General features: G+C 35.4%; 1 protein-coding gene across 1 annotated transcript; it reads right to left on the bottom strand.

The window, feature by feature from the left end:
- Positions 1–339: 339 nt before the first annotated feature.
- On the bottom strand, positions 340–16,714 carry FAM204A (family with sequence similarity 204, member A). Its single transcript, XM_009580174.1, has 7 exons — positions 16,463–16,714; positions 15,376–15,466; positions 14,781–14,814; positions 14,098–14,200; positions 12,239–12,328; positions 1,078–1,184; positions 340–715 (listed from the first exon to the last, which is right to left on the bottom strand). Exons 1-7 carry the CDS (start codon positions 16,712–16,714, stop codon positions 664–666), a joined length of 729 nt encoding a protein of 242 aa, XP_009578469.1. The 3' UTR covers positions 340–663.
- Positions 16,715–17,268: the final 554 nt, after the last annotated feature.

Below are 17,268 nucleotides of genomic sequence, written 5' to 3'. Positions count from 1 at the left end.
GTTCTTGGAAAGGAAAGGAAAATGGGAATTTGAAATATTCTGAAGAACATGGCACCAGGACATGATGAATAGCACCTCTAAGATCCTCCCAGGAGAAGAAGGATGGACTTTTTCAGCCAATTTTTTTCTGTTTATATTTACTAAGCCCATAAATGAGATAAATAATAATGGTTTTAAACAGGTAGGGTGGTTTTGCTTTTCCTTATTTAGTGCCACCCCCAAACTTTCAAGCAATCAGAAAAGTAGTACTTACTGCATTAAGTCTGTATAACCTTAGCAGGAAAACTTATCCCTCTCCTTATACCCACATATTATAACTGCAGTGCAGCATAGAACACATTTGGACCAAGTATTTTATTCCAACTTTAGAGAGTTCTCTACCAGACTCCAAATGCATTCTACAATGCATTATCTTAGATTTTCATATTTTGGAGAAAGATACTGTATTTAACATAGTATTGATGTTTAAATAGTATTTTTGCTACACTGTAAGAGAAAGCCAAAACAAGATACTGCAGTCTAACAGCATTAAGAGAAACATAAGGAATTTGATATGTTGGGTTTTGTTTTGGAAGGGTTTTTTTGTGTTTAGATTTAAGAAGTCGCCCACAAAGATTCTTCAAGTAGAAACAGGTATTCGACTACTGAGGAAAACAGGATGGATTACATGTATCCCATGTTGCTTTTTGTTTCCCATCTTTTCTTGGCTTCAAATCTGAAATAGAGCACAAAACCCATGTTAGGAACCATAAGCATATGTGTTTCAGGTATTCAACCACAGTATTCTTAATAACAAAAAAAAACCTCACTTATTTTTAATACTGTAATAAAGACATGAAGGCAAATGTAGCCATATAACCAATACATTAATTCTGGTAAAGCTGCTGTACTTAAGTCTGATACACTGCTAAAAAAAAAAAACTACTAAAAAAAACCCAAAACCCAACAAGGTTAAACTAAACAAATAAGATTAGCACAAGCCTATTTCAACTAAGAAAACATTTAACTGACATCACATTGTATACACTTAGTACCAATGAAACCACAAATGTTTAATTCCATACTCAAATGACTTACCCCCAAGCAAGCTTCTTTTTCTTTCGAGCTTCTTGGGCAGCCTCTGCTTCTTGCTTGGCTTTTACAAAGTTGCGGCAAGCAGCAGCTTTGGCAATTTTCACACCAAGCTAAGTCATAAAAAGGAACAAAGGAAAACTGAATAGATGCAAATGGCTCATATGAAATTTAAGCCTCACAAATTACTTGGTCTGATATTGTTTCTCAAAAGTCAACAGATATTAAAATACCTTTCAAATATTAGGCTGATGCTGTACTATTAAATCAGACAAGCAAGAATGTCTCTTGCAAGAAATACAGAGGACAGGGATCCTGGGGCAAGCAATCCTTTTCACCAAATCCTTCGTTTTCAAGAATAAAAGCAAAAGGCAATAGCCCACTAGATTCTTTTGTTTGTTTGTTTTTTAACTAAATAAACAGACATAGATATACACACACACAGTCTCTATTATTAAGACCAGTCTGTGCTAACACAATAGTATCAGGTCTTACCAATTCAAAAACTGCCAAAAAAGACAGTTTTATCCAGGAAGAACTGCTACTAGCACACATTTTCCAGTAGTACCAGGAGTCATGTTTTAATCAGTCTGTCCAGAAAGTAAATGAAGCAGTGTCCTTAGAGTCCATCTGGCATTCAGTCTTCACATTACCAGCTTTTAGATTATTAGTGTGATAATATGCATGCTTTTCGAGTAAGGTCATAATAGGCTATAGGTGAATACTACTTTACTTCCATAAACTTATTCACACTGTGAGAATTAAGTTCACTTTTGTGAATGTCAAGGGGAGGGGGAAGAATAAAGCAAAAAAGATGGAAAAAGGTACTGTGAACTATGACCAGATTATTTTCCTTAATCAGCATTCATAACTTGTTCATTGTAGTTACATTTTGTGATTGCTGTCATGACTTGACATTATCTGCAACTAAATTATGAATTAGGGAAGAATTTGGTCTCAAAAATTACCGCTTTTCTCCAAGACAAACAAGCAATTCATTTAGCCAAAACTGCTACAAACTGATGTGGAGAAACAGGTTTTCCTCCTATCCAGTCAAAACCTACTGAAGTTAGCTAGCATGTTTCTGACTGGATATTCTGAATTTCCCCCAAACGTCATGGGAGCATCAAATAAGAGAGACATGGGAGACCCAAGCAAAAGAACACTCCTTAGCAAGCTCTTTGATTAAAGTTCCATTATTAATGGTAATACACTTCAATAATCTGTGGCATCTATACAGGCAATTCTTATTTACTCTGAGACATTTTATCCAGATGAGAGAGAACTCAAGAACACATCATCAAGTGCAGATGCACTGACACATCTTCTACAACTCTCCCATCAAACCTACCCTGTAAGTAGGTTGATACCCTGATCATTTTGTTAACAAAGCAAAACAAAACAGCATCACTACAAGCTATTCTACCTTATGGTCCTTTCAGGGTTCAAGAATCAAGAAAGCGGCCTTTTTGCAGAAGGATTTGAGAGTCTACAGGCAGTAGCACAGTAGGCAGTAAGCACAACATCCGTTTGTGCTTTGTTTGAGGCTCTCAACAGCGGCAACACAAACAGTTCAGCATAATGTTTTAAAAAGGAAATGTGCAAAATAAATAATGCTAAACAAGTTTTTATCTACTATTTGCACATGTTATAAGGTCATAGATATGTACCTATGGAATCATCTTGATGCACAAAATAATTCATGTGACCAGACATTTCAAAACTTTTATATTATTAGCGACATAATTTTTCCCCTGAGCATTAACATTTTATATAATCAGAAATTCAATGACAACATCTAAACTGCCAAATCTCAAGTCAAAGACTAGAACATAACATTCTCTTATGTGCACTGTCACTTAATATTTAAGGGCAGCTATTAACTTTAATATACTTGCAGTATAAAAATGCTTAAAAAAACTCACCTAAAATATCCAAAAAATGTTTACTTGCTAATGGAAACAGGACTAATTATTAGCTTAAAAAAAATAGAGCAATCTGATGGTTGAAGTCAGTCAATCAGCAGAACCATGCCTTTATTTTTGACCTGTATTTTACCTCCTAACGTACTTGAAAATTAACTCTTACTACGTGATGAATAACAATATCTCCTTAAAATACATTCTAGTGGTCTATTGAACACTTACACACATACAAATATACACAAGTGAGGTCTACACAAGTGCTGCAGAAAAATCTTTTGATCTGTATTCTTGGGAGACAGAATGAGTCCTTCCATCTTTTCAAATACGGAAAAAAATGGGATAAGACGACCCTCTGTAGTGTATGCGGAAGTAAAAGGAGAAACATTTTGCAGCATTAATGTTATCATTTCTAGGCTACAGAGAGTCAAATTTTCAAGACATGAAAACAAGTATGTCACATATAAACACACACAAACATTTTAGTCAGATTAAACGTCTTCTGCTCCCACCCACACCCAAACATACATCTTCACTTCCCCCCCTCCCCAGAAGAAATCTGTAAAAGCTTGGTCAATGGGTTTTACATAAAAAAAAATTCAGGTCATCAGATAACTCAATAAAATACAATCTTAAAAGAAGTAAGAAAGCATGAATAAAAATATATACAACAATTTCTTGTGTAGTCAAAGTATCAGCATTTTCCATATAGAACATCCAATATTTTGCTGCATTTTAATTAAGGTGTCTAAACATTATCACAAAGAACTGCAAATTGGTCAGAGCATGCAGTAAGGAAAATTAAGCTCTAAAGGCTTTTTATCACCATATTTCAGGAACCAAGGGTGTAAAATGTTCTAATTTGGGATATATTAAAAGCCATAAAAGGTCTTTCAAAAAGATTAATGGTACTTTGCTTGGATTTAAGATAAGGGCTTTAGCTGGTTGGAAAAGCAGGGCCCTGGCTAGACCCTTGAGGCATTCATCTTTACAGCCACTTGGAAGATTTGTAAAAGCGTCTGCATAACCTCAAGCAAACGCACTGCGACATTTTTTTTTTTTTAAATTCCTTTCAATTTTACAGGTTTAAAGTGTGTAAATCATATTGGGTAGTAAAGCTGATATAATGGTTCATCCTTGTAACACAATATATGTATTTTTAAAGACAAAAAACAACTTAGTTCCTACAGGGCAAAGACCTTTCCGTTTCGAAGTTGGCCAATAATCACATCAAATATCTTACTCTAGATATTTAATGTAGCGTAAATGAAAATTCCTTATCCGTTACTTTTCGTAAGTTTTCTACTCATCTGAGAATTGTTACCTTGTAACAAATTTCTGAAGCTTTGCTTCTTTTTGAACAGTTTCAAGGCATTTCTTTAAAAATACTAATTATCATACCTTAACTTTTTATGGAATAACAGGTCTCTATGAAAAATATTTATGCCATTCTCTTTTGTTCTTTAATTAAATGAAAACAGATGTTTTCTGAAGTAAAGCGGAACCATTACTGGAGTACTTAAAGTGTTAAGGTCTTTAATTTTTATATCAGTTTGGTCTACAATTCCTGATTGTCTTTACTCAAGCTCAACATTAATGTCAAGCAAGTTACCTAGGAGACGAAAGAGATCAAAGAGACAAAAAACCCTCAAATGTCTGATTAATCAAGCCTGCAAACAGCTTATTTCTTTTAGCCTGCATGCAAGTATGAAAATGAGATTCTGGGAGCCGTACATTGTGCAGATTTGTTCATTCTTATCAGAACAAAGCCAGCGGCAGCTTATTTCATGGATCATTGGCACTGTCATCAGTGCTACACAGAACGGGTGACAGCTCCTCATTTTGAGGCTTGAACAAAATTAGCAAAAAGTCGGCACAAATTAGCCTCTCATCTTTTTAGTAATATGACATTATTCATTTACTTTTTATCCAATTTTTAATTTTTTCCTTGTCAGCTATCCCTTTCTAGTGTTTCTTGCACAGCATCATAAAACACTTCTAAAACAAGCAAAGAAATGGCTGAAGTTGAAATAGTATGTAAAGTTCAGGAAGAAGAGTAAACATTTTTATTAAGTTGCAACAGAATCTACTGTAACTTCCAGAAAACTTCCTTGAAAATCAAGACACTTAACATTAAATATCATAAAGCAAACACTTTTCATTAAGATAGCACCGTGCAACGTAGATGCTGAATGATACAAGTAATGAGACAACAGATTCAAGAACTGCTCCAGAAATATTTAGGTATAATATACAAAATGCTAAACCTACAGAAGCTCTAACAAAACATCTATATTCAAACAGGTCCTGAAATATCCTATGATCATACTAAAGAAGGCAAACAGCCTTTTAATACAGTGTTACAGTTCCTCATCAAATATGAATCTAGTTATTTCAGGCTTGCCTTTAGCAATGATTTTCTCCTTTTATGTTACGGAATGTTATCCATTGCTGACGTATATAAAATATATAAAGCAAACAAGAATACTGAGTGGATTTTGCAGTGAAAATTGTCCCCTTTCAATGATGTGCTCAACTTCCACTGTAAAATACTTTGTAATACCTTTGTTGTATTTTTATGCTGTGTATTACAACATCAAATTATATTTGGATGACACAGTAATGGAGCAAGGACAGAAAACTGTTCTAATATTAAGCTCTGGTGGATTTAAATGTTTAAATGCAAGTAACTTCTTCCATTCATGAGAAAACACAGCATTAAAAAATTAACTATAAGCTGTTAGATGCTTTACACAGCCCCCTTATAAGAAAGGCAGTTTTAAAAAAAGAACTGTAGTACTGTTTTCAGCAATTTCTTTATCTCTGTTCTTCTAAGTAAGAAAGCTTATTAACAAGCTTTGAACTTAAAATCACATTTACAATAATGTGCCATCAACAGTTTTATAAGCTAATTAGAAAAAAAGATTAATTAATGACTGGCTGCTAATAAAATGGCAATCATGAAGAAAGAAACCAAGGGTGCTAAGCTTCAACTACCACCAATTAAGAGCTAATTACAAACAAATTATATATGTGTTTTGCTGTGGGCTTTAATTTACTAAAATGGTTTTAATTAAAAGAGAAAACATGCTGATTAATTGAACTGCAGAAAAAATCTACAGTATAAACTGTGCTTTGTCTGTCTCTTTAATTAGACTTGTAACATCTGAAATCTTTTTTTAAGGTTTGTTAAGGAAAAGATATACATAATTAAGGGAGCATAAGAATGTAATTCTAGGTGATAACCCTGCCATGTTCCAAAGGTTAAAAGAAAACAACCTCAATGAAGAGAGATATTTGGAAGCACCTCCGCTAAGTGCTAGAAAGAAAATCCTTCAGAGATGAAAAATAAACTCTTTTTTCCCCCCCCAGGTCCTTCAATGGGCATGACTTCCAAGTTAATTGATGCTTGGTTACATTCCATATAAAATTGCATCAATCTCTTCAGGTACCTAAAAGCACTATGATAAATTGTGAATGCTGCACAGAATTTAGAAATGAAACTAAGAGCATCAAGCACTATAACCTGTCCACCTGAAACAGTAATGTGTGTGCGACCTCATGTTCAATCATATCCTACCCAGATTTTCAAATGGAAAACAGCTTCCAGAATGGTTCTCAATAGTTGTGACATACAACATTGCCCGTGTACTTCCCATTCTAAATTAAATGACTAGAAGTTACTTACAGACAACAGATACTAATTTGATCATTAGAAAATGATCAGAACTGATGCAACAAATTTTGAAGACAACAGCTGTAACATGAGAATGATATCCCAGTGAATAGCCAATTAATTTCGTCGACTATGATGTAGATCTTTCATTTAACCTTGATTACAATACCATAGTTTCCCTATAAATTGCAGCTTTTAAAAAATGTTTCACCAAAATGCCGGAAGCCACTAAGCTAAGCACTTAGTAACAGTGCTGTCAAAAAGCCTTTGCTATTTAGAGACTGACAACTACTCTGGTAATTTAGCACACTAAATTACAAAATATTTTAAAAGTTCCTTTTGACAGGTAAATCTAATATGGTCAAGATTATTTTATCCTGTTGAAGTTACAGTCCTCAGGCTAATGCACTCTTAGACAATGTGGCACCTACCTACCAGGCAGTTAACACGCAAACCACAAGCATAATGCAAAGTTTGAGGTTTAGCCAGATTAGTTCTCAGAATATTAGAGCCATAAGAAATCTGCATTCTGCTTCTTGAGACACCGCACAATGATTTGAATACGAAAGCACTAAGAAAAATTCTTTCTCTAGGGGGGGAAAAAGGTTGGAAGGTATTTTCAGGTTCATATATTAGGAGTGGATGGGGGAGGAATCTTTTAAAATTATTTGGTTTAATTAGGAAAAGAACTTTTACAAGTACCACTCCAAACTGAAACTGATTTATAGCAAAGTGAAATTACCAGGTATCTCCACATACCATCCTTACTCAAAAGGATAACCACCTCTAACTCTGCACAGTCACAGTGCTTCAAATTATCAACATTTATTCTTCAAAAAAATCTGGGCAGATTCCCACAAACACAGTGGGAACAATTAAAGTACATTTCAAGATACTATACCAAAAAAGTTTTTCGAAAGCTTTAGAAAAGTTGACGTAATTCCAAGTATCTGTTCCCAGCTACATATCCAAGTACCTGCTACCATTAAATCTCAACTACCCTACCCTAGAGCATCACCAAGAAAACCGTTTTATCTCAGCCCAGCTAAACGTCCACATAAACTTCATTCTCTCAACAACTTTTATTCTAAAAGGTTCAGAATTGTTTGGGTAACTCCTACTAACTCTTCTGTTGGCGTCTCTCAAGTTAAACAAGTCATCATTAAATGCAGTGTTCAAACAATACCTTTAAGTATGCCATTCTACATTTGAAAGGAACAACTTTAAAACGTGAAGTACTCCCTGCCAATGCTGAAAGCCCTGGAATGTTGTAACAAAGACAGCAACTGGATTACAATAATAAACGTTAACTGCGCATATTATACCAGCACACTGCAATGAATTGCTGGATATTTAATACTAATAGTCCTATGTTGTAGGTATTACAGAAATAATTCAGTCTAACAGTGAATTAAGATTAAGCACTATGACCCACCTGCATTATGTTGATACTCAACAAAAATTTAACAAAGGAGTGCTCATCTTATATACTGTAACTGTGCCACAGCACTGAGATGCTCAAGCTAGACTGGGTTCTAGAAGCAGTCGAGCTAAAGAAGCAGAGTTCCTGCTGGCCTAAATTATTCTGTACAACATAATGCAGACATGCCTGTATTCTTCCAGGAGAATTTAACTCATATATAAAATAATGCAATCAAGAATTTCGGGATCACTAGTACACCCCACAAGAAAACATGCTGTGGGGATGGCCAAGGATGCTACAGTTAAGAGATCTGCTACCTTGCTAACTCCTAAACTAACTGCAATCACTTCTCTAGTCCACAAAGATGACAACAGGACACAGGTGTAACACTTTGTAGTGAGGTTTGCCAAGAGATTAGATTGAATATCATCACCATCACATAAGTACAACTCATTTTTTTTAATGGAAATGCAACTGCCAATAAGAAAGGGGTAACACATTTTTAACTAGTCTCAAAAGCTACATATGAACCCACACATGCAGTCACTAGTAAACACAGAGCCTCATGCATAAGGTATCCAAGTTCCAACTTCTAACTCTCAGTCTAAAACCTTGAATGCTACTAAATTAAGAAGTTCTTGTTTAAAATCAGCATTTGTGCATATTCGTCAAAGCAGAAGAAAGAAACAAATAATGTATTGCCCAAAGCCTCATTTACAGCAGTACCATAACATTTTCCTTAAAGAACCTGCAACAAGTACCACATGGAAACCAAAAGACCCAAAACCTTGAAGCTGTATCATTTAGGTTTTTAGGATGCACATTTCGGTGATCCACTCACAGCTGCTATATCATGCATATTGCCTAAATCATCACTGATTTAAAGGAATCTGATTTTAAAAAACGTTTTCTCACTGTGTCATAATGATAGCGTATTGACAGCATCATTTTGGCATTCCTTTGCTTTTTAGGACATGTTTTTACTGCCTATTCTCATCATCTGTTTATTTTTGGCTTCATTTTTCTAAATACTGAAGCTGCCCTATCAGTTTCACAGGCTTATAAATGTTATACATCAAAAATTAGTTTCACTTATTAAGGCAGGAAACGGCTTTAAGAACTCTGGGATCTGTGCCTCAAAGCAAAAGCTTTATCAGCAGGTTCCAGTCACTGCTTCTTGCAAAAGAAAATGGTGCCGATTAAAACCCCATACACCTGATTTCAAAAAGAACACCTACCAGTGAACATTTTTCACATGGCTGCAAGGGGGGCTGTACCCCAAACTGCCCCAACCCTGCAACATTGCTCAAGAAAAATGAAAACTATACATAAAAAGATGAAGCTGAGATAAAAGAGCAATAATTCATCCACTTATTTCTCTAGAATTCAGAAGTGGTGTACTTCAATACAGTCATAGTATAGTTCCATGCCTGACTTGCTCACAGCGTTGTGTTGCATTTGGAAGTTAGAGGGATACAAATAGCCACATACTTTAAAAATTAACTCACTTCTAAGAAGTATTATTATGTAAAATGAGTTTTAAAAGGGACATTTCTTTAAATTGCAAAGAGAAGGAAAGTAATGATTGAATCAATACTACACAATACGAAAGCAACGTTTTATTAATTGTACTTGTATACAAAACAATGATTTTTGAATCAACCTCTTCCATAATCAAATCTTTTTCTATAGCTCTTCACTGAATCAGAATTAGTCACAGTTAGAATTATTTCCTTAGAACAAAAAGTATTTTAAAAGATCCATTTAAAAAAAAAAACCCACAGCTTCTTAAAAATCACAAAGAAAAATTAATCTTGCAGTGGGTAATGTAGCACATCTTTACAACAGTAGAAAACCCCAGTGAATTCACATGAATTCTGCCTCAACAACTCCTCATGAGATCAAGCCAGTGTCATTTGAGTTTTCCTTCTTTCAACATACTATTTATTCAGATAAACCCACTTAACCAAAACCAAATCAAGGCTGTGAATACTAATAATGTTTCAAGCATTTTGTTTTCAGAATTACAACATGCTAATATTTGAAAGTCAACAATTTGGAGCTAATGTTCCACAAATAATAATACATTGCTGTAGCACCTGAGATATGCTAGATGCTGTACAATCCCATGGCTACCGAAATCAGATAAGAGTTTATCATAAATATTACAAAACCTTAAAACTTCTTACATTAATTTGTTTTTATAGTCAAACAATTTGCACTAGAACATCAGTATGTTTTATTGATTATGTTACTCTAACCACTTTAGAGTAGATGGATAATGACATTTGTGAAGGAGAACAGCAAGTGTTTTTCATGTTGTACACATGAAAGGTAATATAACAATATCACAGTGAGAAGCTGGTCAGACTTAAAGGAACATTAGGACACATTCCTATCACTGTCAATACCTGTTATGTTTGCAGACTTAAGTTTGGTGATCACTGGTGAAAAGGCAGGTAAGAGTCTAGTCATTAGAAACTGCCCTGAGTAACTAAATATAAGACTTTAATGATTGTGTAAGAACACGCACTGAGGAACAGTTAGTTTTACCTAACCTTGAGAACCTTAAGAACTGTATTTCCCATTTCAAAAGCCATCTGTTTTTAAAACCATCACAATATTGTGTTATATTGCATCAAACAGATTTAAATCTGCAATTTTACATTAAAGCTTAGCTTGAAACCCTGTACTTAGGAAATATATGAAATATTTGTATGAGAATGAGAAGTATTTGGAATTTGTCTTTCCTTTCTTAATCCTTTTCTAATACCTTTGAATTTTGCTAGTATATATATTGGACAGAAAATTCCCATTACCTCTGCGAAGATGAAGAATATGCAAGATAGAGGAATGAAAGCAAAAATTATATAATTAATTTCTAATATAAATCTAGAATATTTATAGTTGAAATTGTATAAATCAGACCACTTAAAAATGATAGCTTCTCCACTCACCTCAAATTGTACTTATTTAGTTGTTTTTTCTTACTTGGCTTCAAAACTATTCCAACTATCTTTTTTATCCTCATTTCCTTTGTTTGCATTTTCTCCCCTGCGGACAAATAGCAGGGAGCACAACAGCCTTCATGGATTTCAATTACGTACTTCAGCTGCTACCACGTACCATACGTGCACCAATTTAACTACTTCTTATATGAAATTGCAGTTACTAGAGGTATCTGATAGATTCCTCACCAGTTTAAGTATTCACTCAGCACTACATACAAATTTAAAGGATCCAATTTTTGTAGCAAAGAGCAGCAAAACCTTCAGAAAATTACTCAGATACACCAACTAATACAAGATACATCTTGAAAAAATTGAGTTTCTCTCACCTGGATTTTTTTTTCTTTTTAAGATATGCATTTATAGACTAAAAAATTATGACAAGAAGAAAAAATATCCGTTCATTCTATAAACATCATTGTAACGCTACAGCAATGTTTGACATCCATCTACTCCCATTCTTCTTCAGAATTCTTCCAGCCACCAACTCCTGATCACACAGGAAAAAAAGCACTGGCACACAAGTTTGAGTTTATCTGTCCTTATTTAGGCATGTCTTGCTCTAAGCTTGCCAAATCTCTACCTTTCTTCAGGCTTCCCAAGCTTATTGAGGAGGGAATGCAAAGAAAAAAATCTAAGGCACAGGCTGGCACACAAGTTTGAGTTTATCTGTCCTTATTTAGGCATGTCTTGCTCTAAGCTTGCCAAATCTCTTACCTTTCTTCAGGCTTCCCAAGCTTATTAAGGAGGGAATGCAAAGAAAAAAATCTGAGGCACAGGGAACTGACAGGAAGAGAACATACTACTCGTGTTTTCTTGGCTTGCGACATGCAGAAAAATCAACAGCTCAATATAGATGACAAGTTACTGACTCCTCTGACTCGTGGAGTCGGCATGAAGGCTTTAAAGCAAGGTTACTTGGGATCGTTCACGGTTGTATTTTCAATTCTTACACATAGCTACAGCTGTCCAAGCATTACTAGATCAGCAGCAAAATCCTTCAATTGCTGACAGAAATCTGCTTAGGAAATAGGAAAGATGCCCCAAACAATCTTCAATGCTATTTTAGTTATGACACTTTTTAACAGATGTACAAAACTAAATGTTTCCTCAGAGCTTTTGTTAATAGCCCACTTACCTCACGAATGGCTAATCTATCACTCAGCTCCTCAGCCTTATCAATGTCACCTTCAGCCACAGACTTCTCTATGCTAAGTTCAAGGCCAGACTAGAAAAAGAAAAAGCAAATATCTTTAGGACAAATAAAGAAATAACACATTTAAAGGGAGCACCTCCCTTCTAAAAATATTTCTTTCATAAAATCCTTTATTTTAAGACACTGCTTAAACCTGTAATTTCTATGTAACACAAATCACTTTGTCTATGTATTGTAATGGACAGTATAATTAAGAATTCACTGAAAGGATGCCTGAGCACAAATCATTGCATTAGTTCCACCTTATGTGCAGGATAATACTGTAGGTTAAAAAAATTACACGGACTAGTTTATGCCTGTCACAATAAAATTTCATCTGAAGATCTCGCTTATCTCTTCCATCCGTGGAGCTTTCTAAACAAAATGTGAAATATATGTGTCAGGTAACATGAAGAATGGCAATTACCACTGTATCGTTACAGTTCTAAGATCTTATCTTTATCCAAAAACTGAGTTCTGGCATGGTGCCACTCCACTGTGCTAATAAATTATAAATTCTAGCAGTCCTATGGAAAACAATGAAAAAGCTTCAGAATTTAACCTCTGAAAATAACCTTTATGATCAACGTAACATAACTTGTTTAATGACAACATTTACAAATAATGTAACAATAAAAAGTAAATATTTACTGGAAATTATCATTGGAAACTTCTGAAGGAATACAGAAGGGTAGCACAGCAGTAAGCACTGACTTCAAAATTTCACAAAAACCTCTCTCTCATAACAAAAGACAATTTACAGCCTCACTGGTTTTAAGTATTAGTGATGCTAAAGAAAACACATTTGACAGTCTCATAACATATACTTTTTTTTTTCAAAAGATAAAAGCAAAAAAGCAAACAGAATTCTTGAGAAACAGTGATCTGCAAATAGTGCACTTGAATTATCCAGGTGGAAGTTGGGGAAAAAAAAGTGCACAATTCGAAGCTGCAGCGATAGCCAATTCTGTTATATGTCTGTACTGAAATTAATGAGGCATACGTTCCACTAGTGATAAAATTTCTGAACTTACGTGGAAAGCACATGCATTTGAACACTTTGGGCCTCGTTCCAGATCTATCCCGAGCAGTTTAATGACAACTAAATACCCACCAAAAGTAAGAACTCAGACAGAAGCGAACAATATCTCATGACTTGCATGCAGAAACTTACTTTAGGCAAACAAAAAATACAAAATTTATCATAAAGGAGGCTAACTGAACATTTGATGTCATAGAACTTATACAGGCTCTTACTACAAAAACTACAGAACAGTGCTACGAGGAACTCACAATATGAGTTTCCCAACTTGTCCATCATGCTGTACCAGTTATTTCAAATATGACTAGTTACACAACAATATTTATGAACAGAATGTGTTATAAATCCAGTAAAACTGTATGGTAGGTTTGGCCCTCTAATTCCTATAGCCACTGGTGTCAACAAAAGGATTTACTTGAACATTTTAAAGGTAAAACACAACTAAAAACACAAAAGAAAAAAAAAGTCAAACAATGCATATTGAAGTTTTCTGTCTCTCATGATAATAGAAAACAAAACCAGACAGGAAACAAGCGTGGACACTGTCTTAAAAGAAAGTACAGCAACCTTTCGATCCAAGTATGATTCATGTGATATCTAAAAGGAAATTAATTAAAAATATGCACAAAGTTATCCTTCTTCAGAGTTACTTGATCATTTACTCACTTTCAAATAGTCTCAGTTTTATTCCTATCTCAGTTAAGGCTGAGTTCTTTTACTGCTAAGTACAAGCTGACATTGCTTTTATATCAACAGTCACCTTTTGTGGAGCCCTGCTATCCACAGGTGATTCAAATCTATCATTGATTCCAAAGTATTGTGTAAGTTCTTTCCATTTGTCTTCATTTGCCAGCTGTTGACTACTAAAAACAACAACAACAAGTCATTAATATAACCAGGTCCCTTTCCACAACTTGTAATATTCTTTTCAACACTAAAAGAAATTCTTCCATTTGGCAGACATGCTCTTTTCACCCATTCAGTTTTTAATGGAAGTGAAATTAATTATTCCTTCCCCTCTGTAAGCGTAATTCCACAACCTTGAAAGCAAGCTTATGGAATCATTTAGGTCGGAAAAGACCTTTAAGATCATCAAGTCCAAACATTAACCTAACACTGCCAAGGAGGAAAAAGAAGAGGAGGAGGAGCAAGCTGAACAGGAGGTTGTATGCAATTACATGCAAAACATCATTAGGAATAACATTAAGCCCATTTTAAGTTACATTAAATAACATATTTGTGTTGATTTTTAGAATCAAGCAATAAACTCTATCAATCACTGGTATCAAATTCAGCCTGCCCGACGGAGACACTGAACAACTTCAGCAGATATTTTACATGATGTTCAAAGCTAGGCTTTGGCCATGCATGTGATCAAGCTTTTTACAAGTTTTGCCTGATATTAAAAACAGACCTCAGATAATCACATTGATCTGGTTATACCTCTTAGTCACTTCATCGTTCTTTTTCCATTTTTCTAGGGGGAGAAAAAAAAATAATCCAACATTACACAGTAATACCCCACAGCATCCAATGAAGTTAACAGATCTCTAATTGGTTACATTTCCTTTGAAAGATTGACACACTGGAATTTTTACCCAATGATCATGTGGATTGAAACCACTCAGCTGTAAGACTTTTTGTAGGAAGAACCTCCTACAATATCTGTGAAGAAGTTTTAACCAGAATACACAAAAGTAGGTTTTATAGAATTACAGAAATACACTTAGCCATTATAAATCAGTATTAACTAAGTTCTACCTCCTTTTTAAGAAGAGGACAAATGTATCACTTGAACATTAAGCAGCAATTTACAACCTAGTCCTCCAAGTATGTATACAACTGGAAAAATAAAATCCTAGATAACAGCTAGAATACATCTACTTAGGCACCAATTCTTGGTTAAAAAAACCAAAAACACCACCAAAACAAAACCAAACAATTCCCCCCCCCCCCCAAGCCCCAGCAAATCCCACTTCCAATGTATTTGATACTAATTCCGTTTTGAGAAAATAAATTCTGTAATTACATAAAACACCTTTTCTGTGGCGCTTTCTTTTTCGGCTTTTGTTTCCCTGATTTGCTTGGATTTTCATTTCACGGTTTTTCTTCTGAAGCTCCACAAATTTCTACAAGATTAAGAAAAGGTAAATCAGTATTTTTAAGTTTTTTTCCCCCATTTTTAAAAAAATTACATAATGTGCTGAGAAACGTTACCCCGATATCTTTTTTATCCACAGTACCTTATTATATCTATTACATTAAAATTTATGCATTGAGAACATCCAACTCTGATGGTGTTAAACTGGAATTGGCTCTAATCTTTCATCACCTCTCTCTGCCCTAAATCCCAGGACTATTCAAACCCAACAGTTTTCTCATGGGACATGACACTGAATACACTTATGCTGGTTGTGCACTCCTGAGCTATTTAGTTTGTTATTTGTTTAGTTTATTGTTATTGCCTAGCTGGTAGTTTGTAATCCAAGTATTACTGACAGCATAGTCCTTGCACAGCAGGCTGCCTACATGGATCGATGGATGGAAGAGAGTAACTAGTTTTTGCCAATTCTTATTTTGACTTAAAAGCCTAAAACACAGACTGCTTTGTTTATATTTTTTTTTTTCAGTCTTTAGATGCAACAAGAGAATCAAGAGGTTATAAGCAACTATGAGTCTGAATGTCTGCAATTAACCCCTACAGAAAGCAGAAAGGTACACCTCTACTTCGCAGATATGCATCACCAGTACAGTGACTGATACACTTTGCTGTAAATCCTACTGCAAAAAGCAGTTACAAAGAATCTCAAGAGCCCATACACTACCAAAACCAAGTCTTTATGCAACAGTATAGTTACCCAAATATCTCCCTGCTGTGCTTTCAATCACCACTGCACTGGGGAGGAGGGGGAGTTACATTCATTTCCTATCTAAATTCCTGTCTACCCTGCCTGAAACAATCTAAGGTATATTACGATGCCTGCACTTCGATGATATTTTATTTCATTTCAGATTTATATATTGAATATTCAACATTGAGTTATTTTAATTTAAAAATTAGCCATTCGACTTTGAGTATGTTGCATTTATGCTCTGGACATTTGGAGACTTGTAACGATACCCACATTCCACATATTTAAAGAAATTCCAGAAGGGCACGTTTGAGATTCATTTTCTCCATCTGTCTCTGATAGCAAAATGGGTTCACTGACGGCATTACTTTCACATCCATTTTCCTGGAATTCAGAAAGCTGAACTCTTTCAATATCTTCTTTTGCATCTTCCTTTGAAAAGGAACCACGCGATTCATCTTCCTCATCAGAACTGAAGTCAACATCACTTTCACTGAGTCCTGGAGGTAACAGTCCACTCCACATCTTCCAGCTTAAACAAGTCCAAGCCACTTCAAGTCACTGCAAAGACACCAGAGTTATGTGAGCTTACCCATTCCGAGATAAAAACATAAATAGCCTGCAGAAAAGCAGAAACAGCGAAACACATTATCAGAAATATTTTAATTTCTCGAGAAAAGTAGCTATCATTACATGTTTTAAACAAGCACGTTATAAAGCTTCTAATACTTACTATATCAAGGAGAAGTTAAGCAGAGGATTTAAGAACACAGGTTGAAGCTATTAGCTCTCTTTTTTCCTTCCTTGCTCTTTACAGTTTTGTCACTTCGCATTTGCTTATAGCTGCTTCCAGCTGAAGTGCGATCCTGCGTCAAACGCCTCCCGTCCCTCTCCACGGGCAGCGGGGGAGCACACCCAGCCCTTCCACGCGGTCGCTTCCCAGGACAGCGCAGACGCCTCCCCTCGCCGCTCCCGCCTGGTGGGCAAGGCCAGGCCCGGGCGAGCTCCGCCGGCCCCCGGGGGGGAGGACGGAGAGGAGAGGAGAGCCCGCTCGGGGAAGGGGTAGGCCGGCGAGGCGA

Source organism: Fulmarus glacialis, unplaced genomic scaffold (assembly GCF_000690835.1).
Source record: "Fulmarus glacialis isolate BGI_N327 unplaced genomic scaffold, ASM69083v1 scaffold13166, whole genome shotgun sequence".
Lineage (NCBI taxonomy): Eukaryota > Metazoa > Chordata > Aves > Procellariiformes > Procellariidae > Fulmarus > Fulmarus glacialis.
This window is presented reverse-complemented; position numbering and strand designations above follow the sequence as displayed.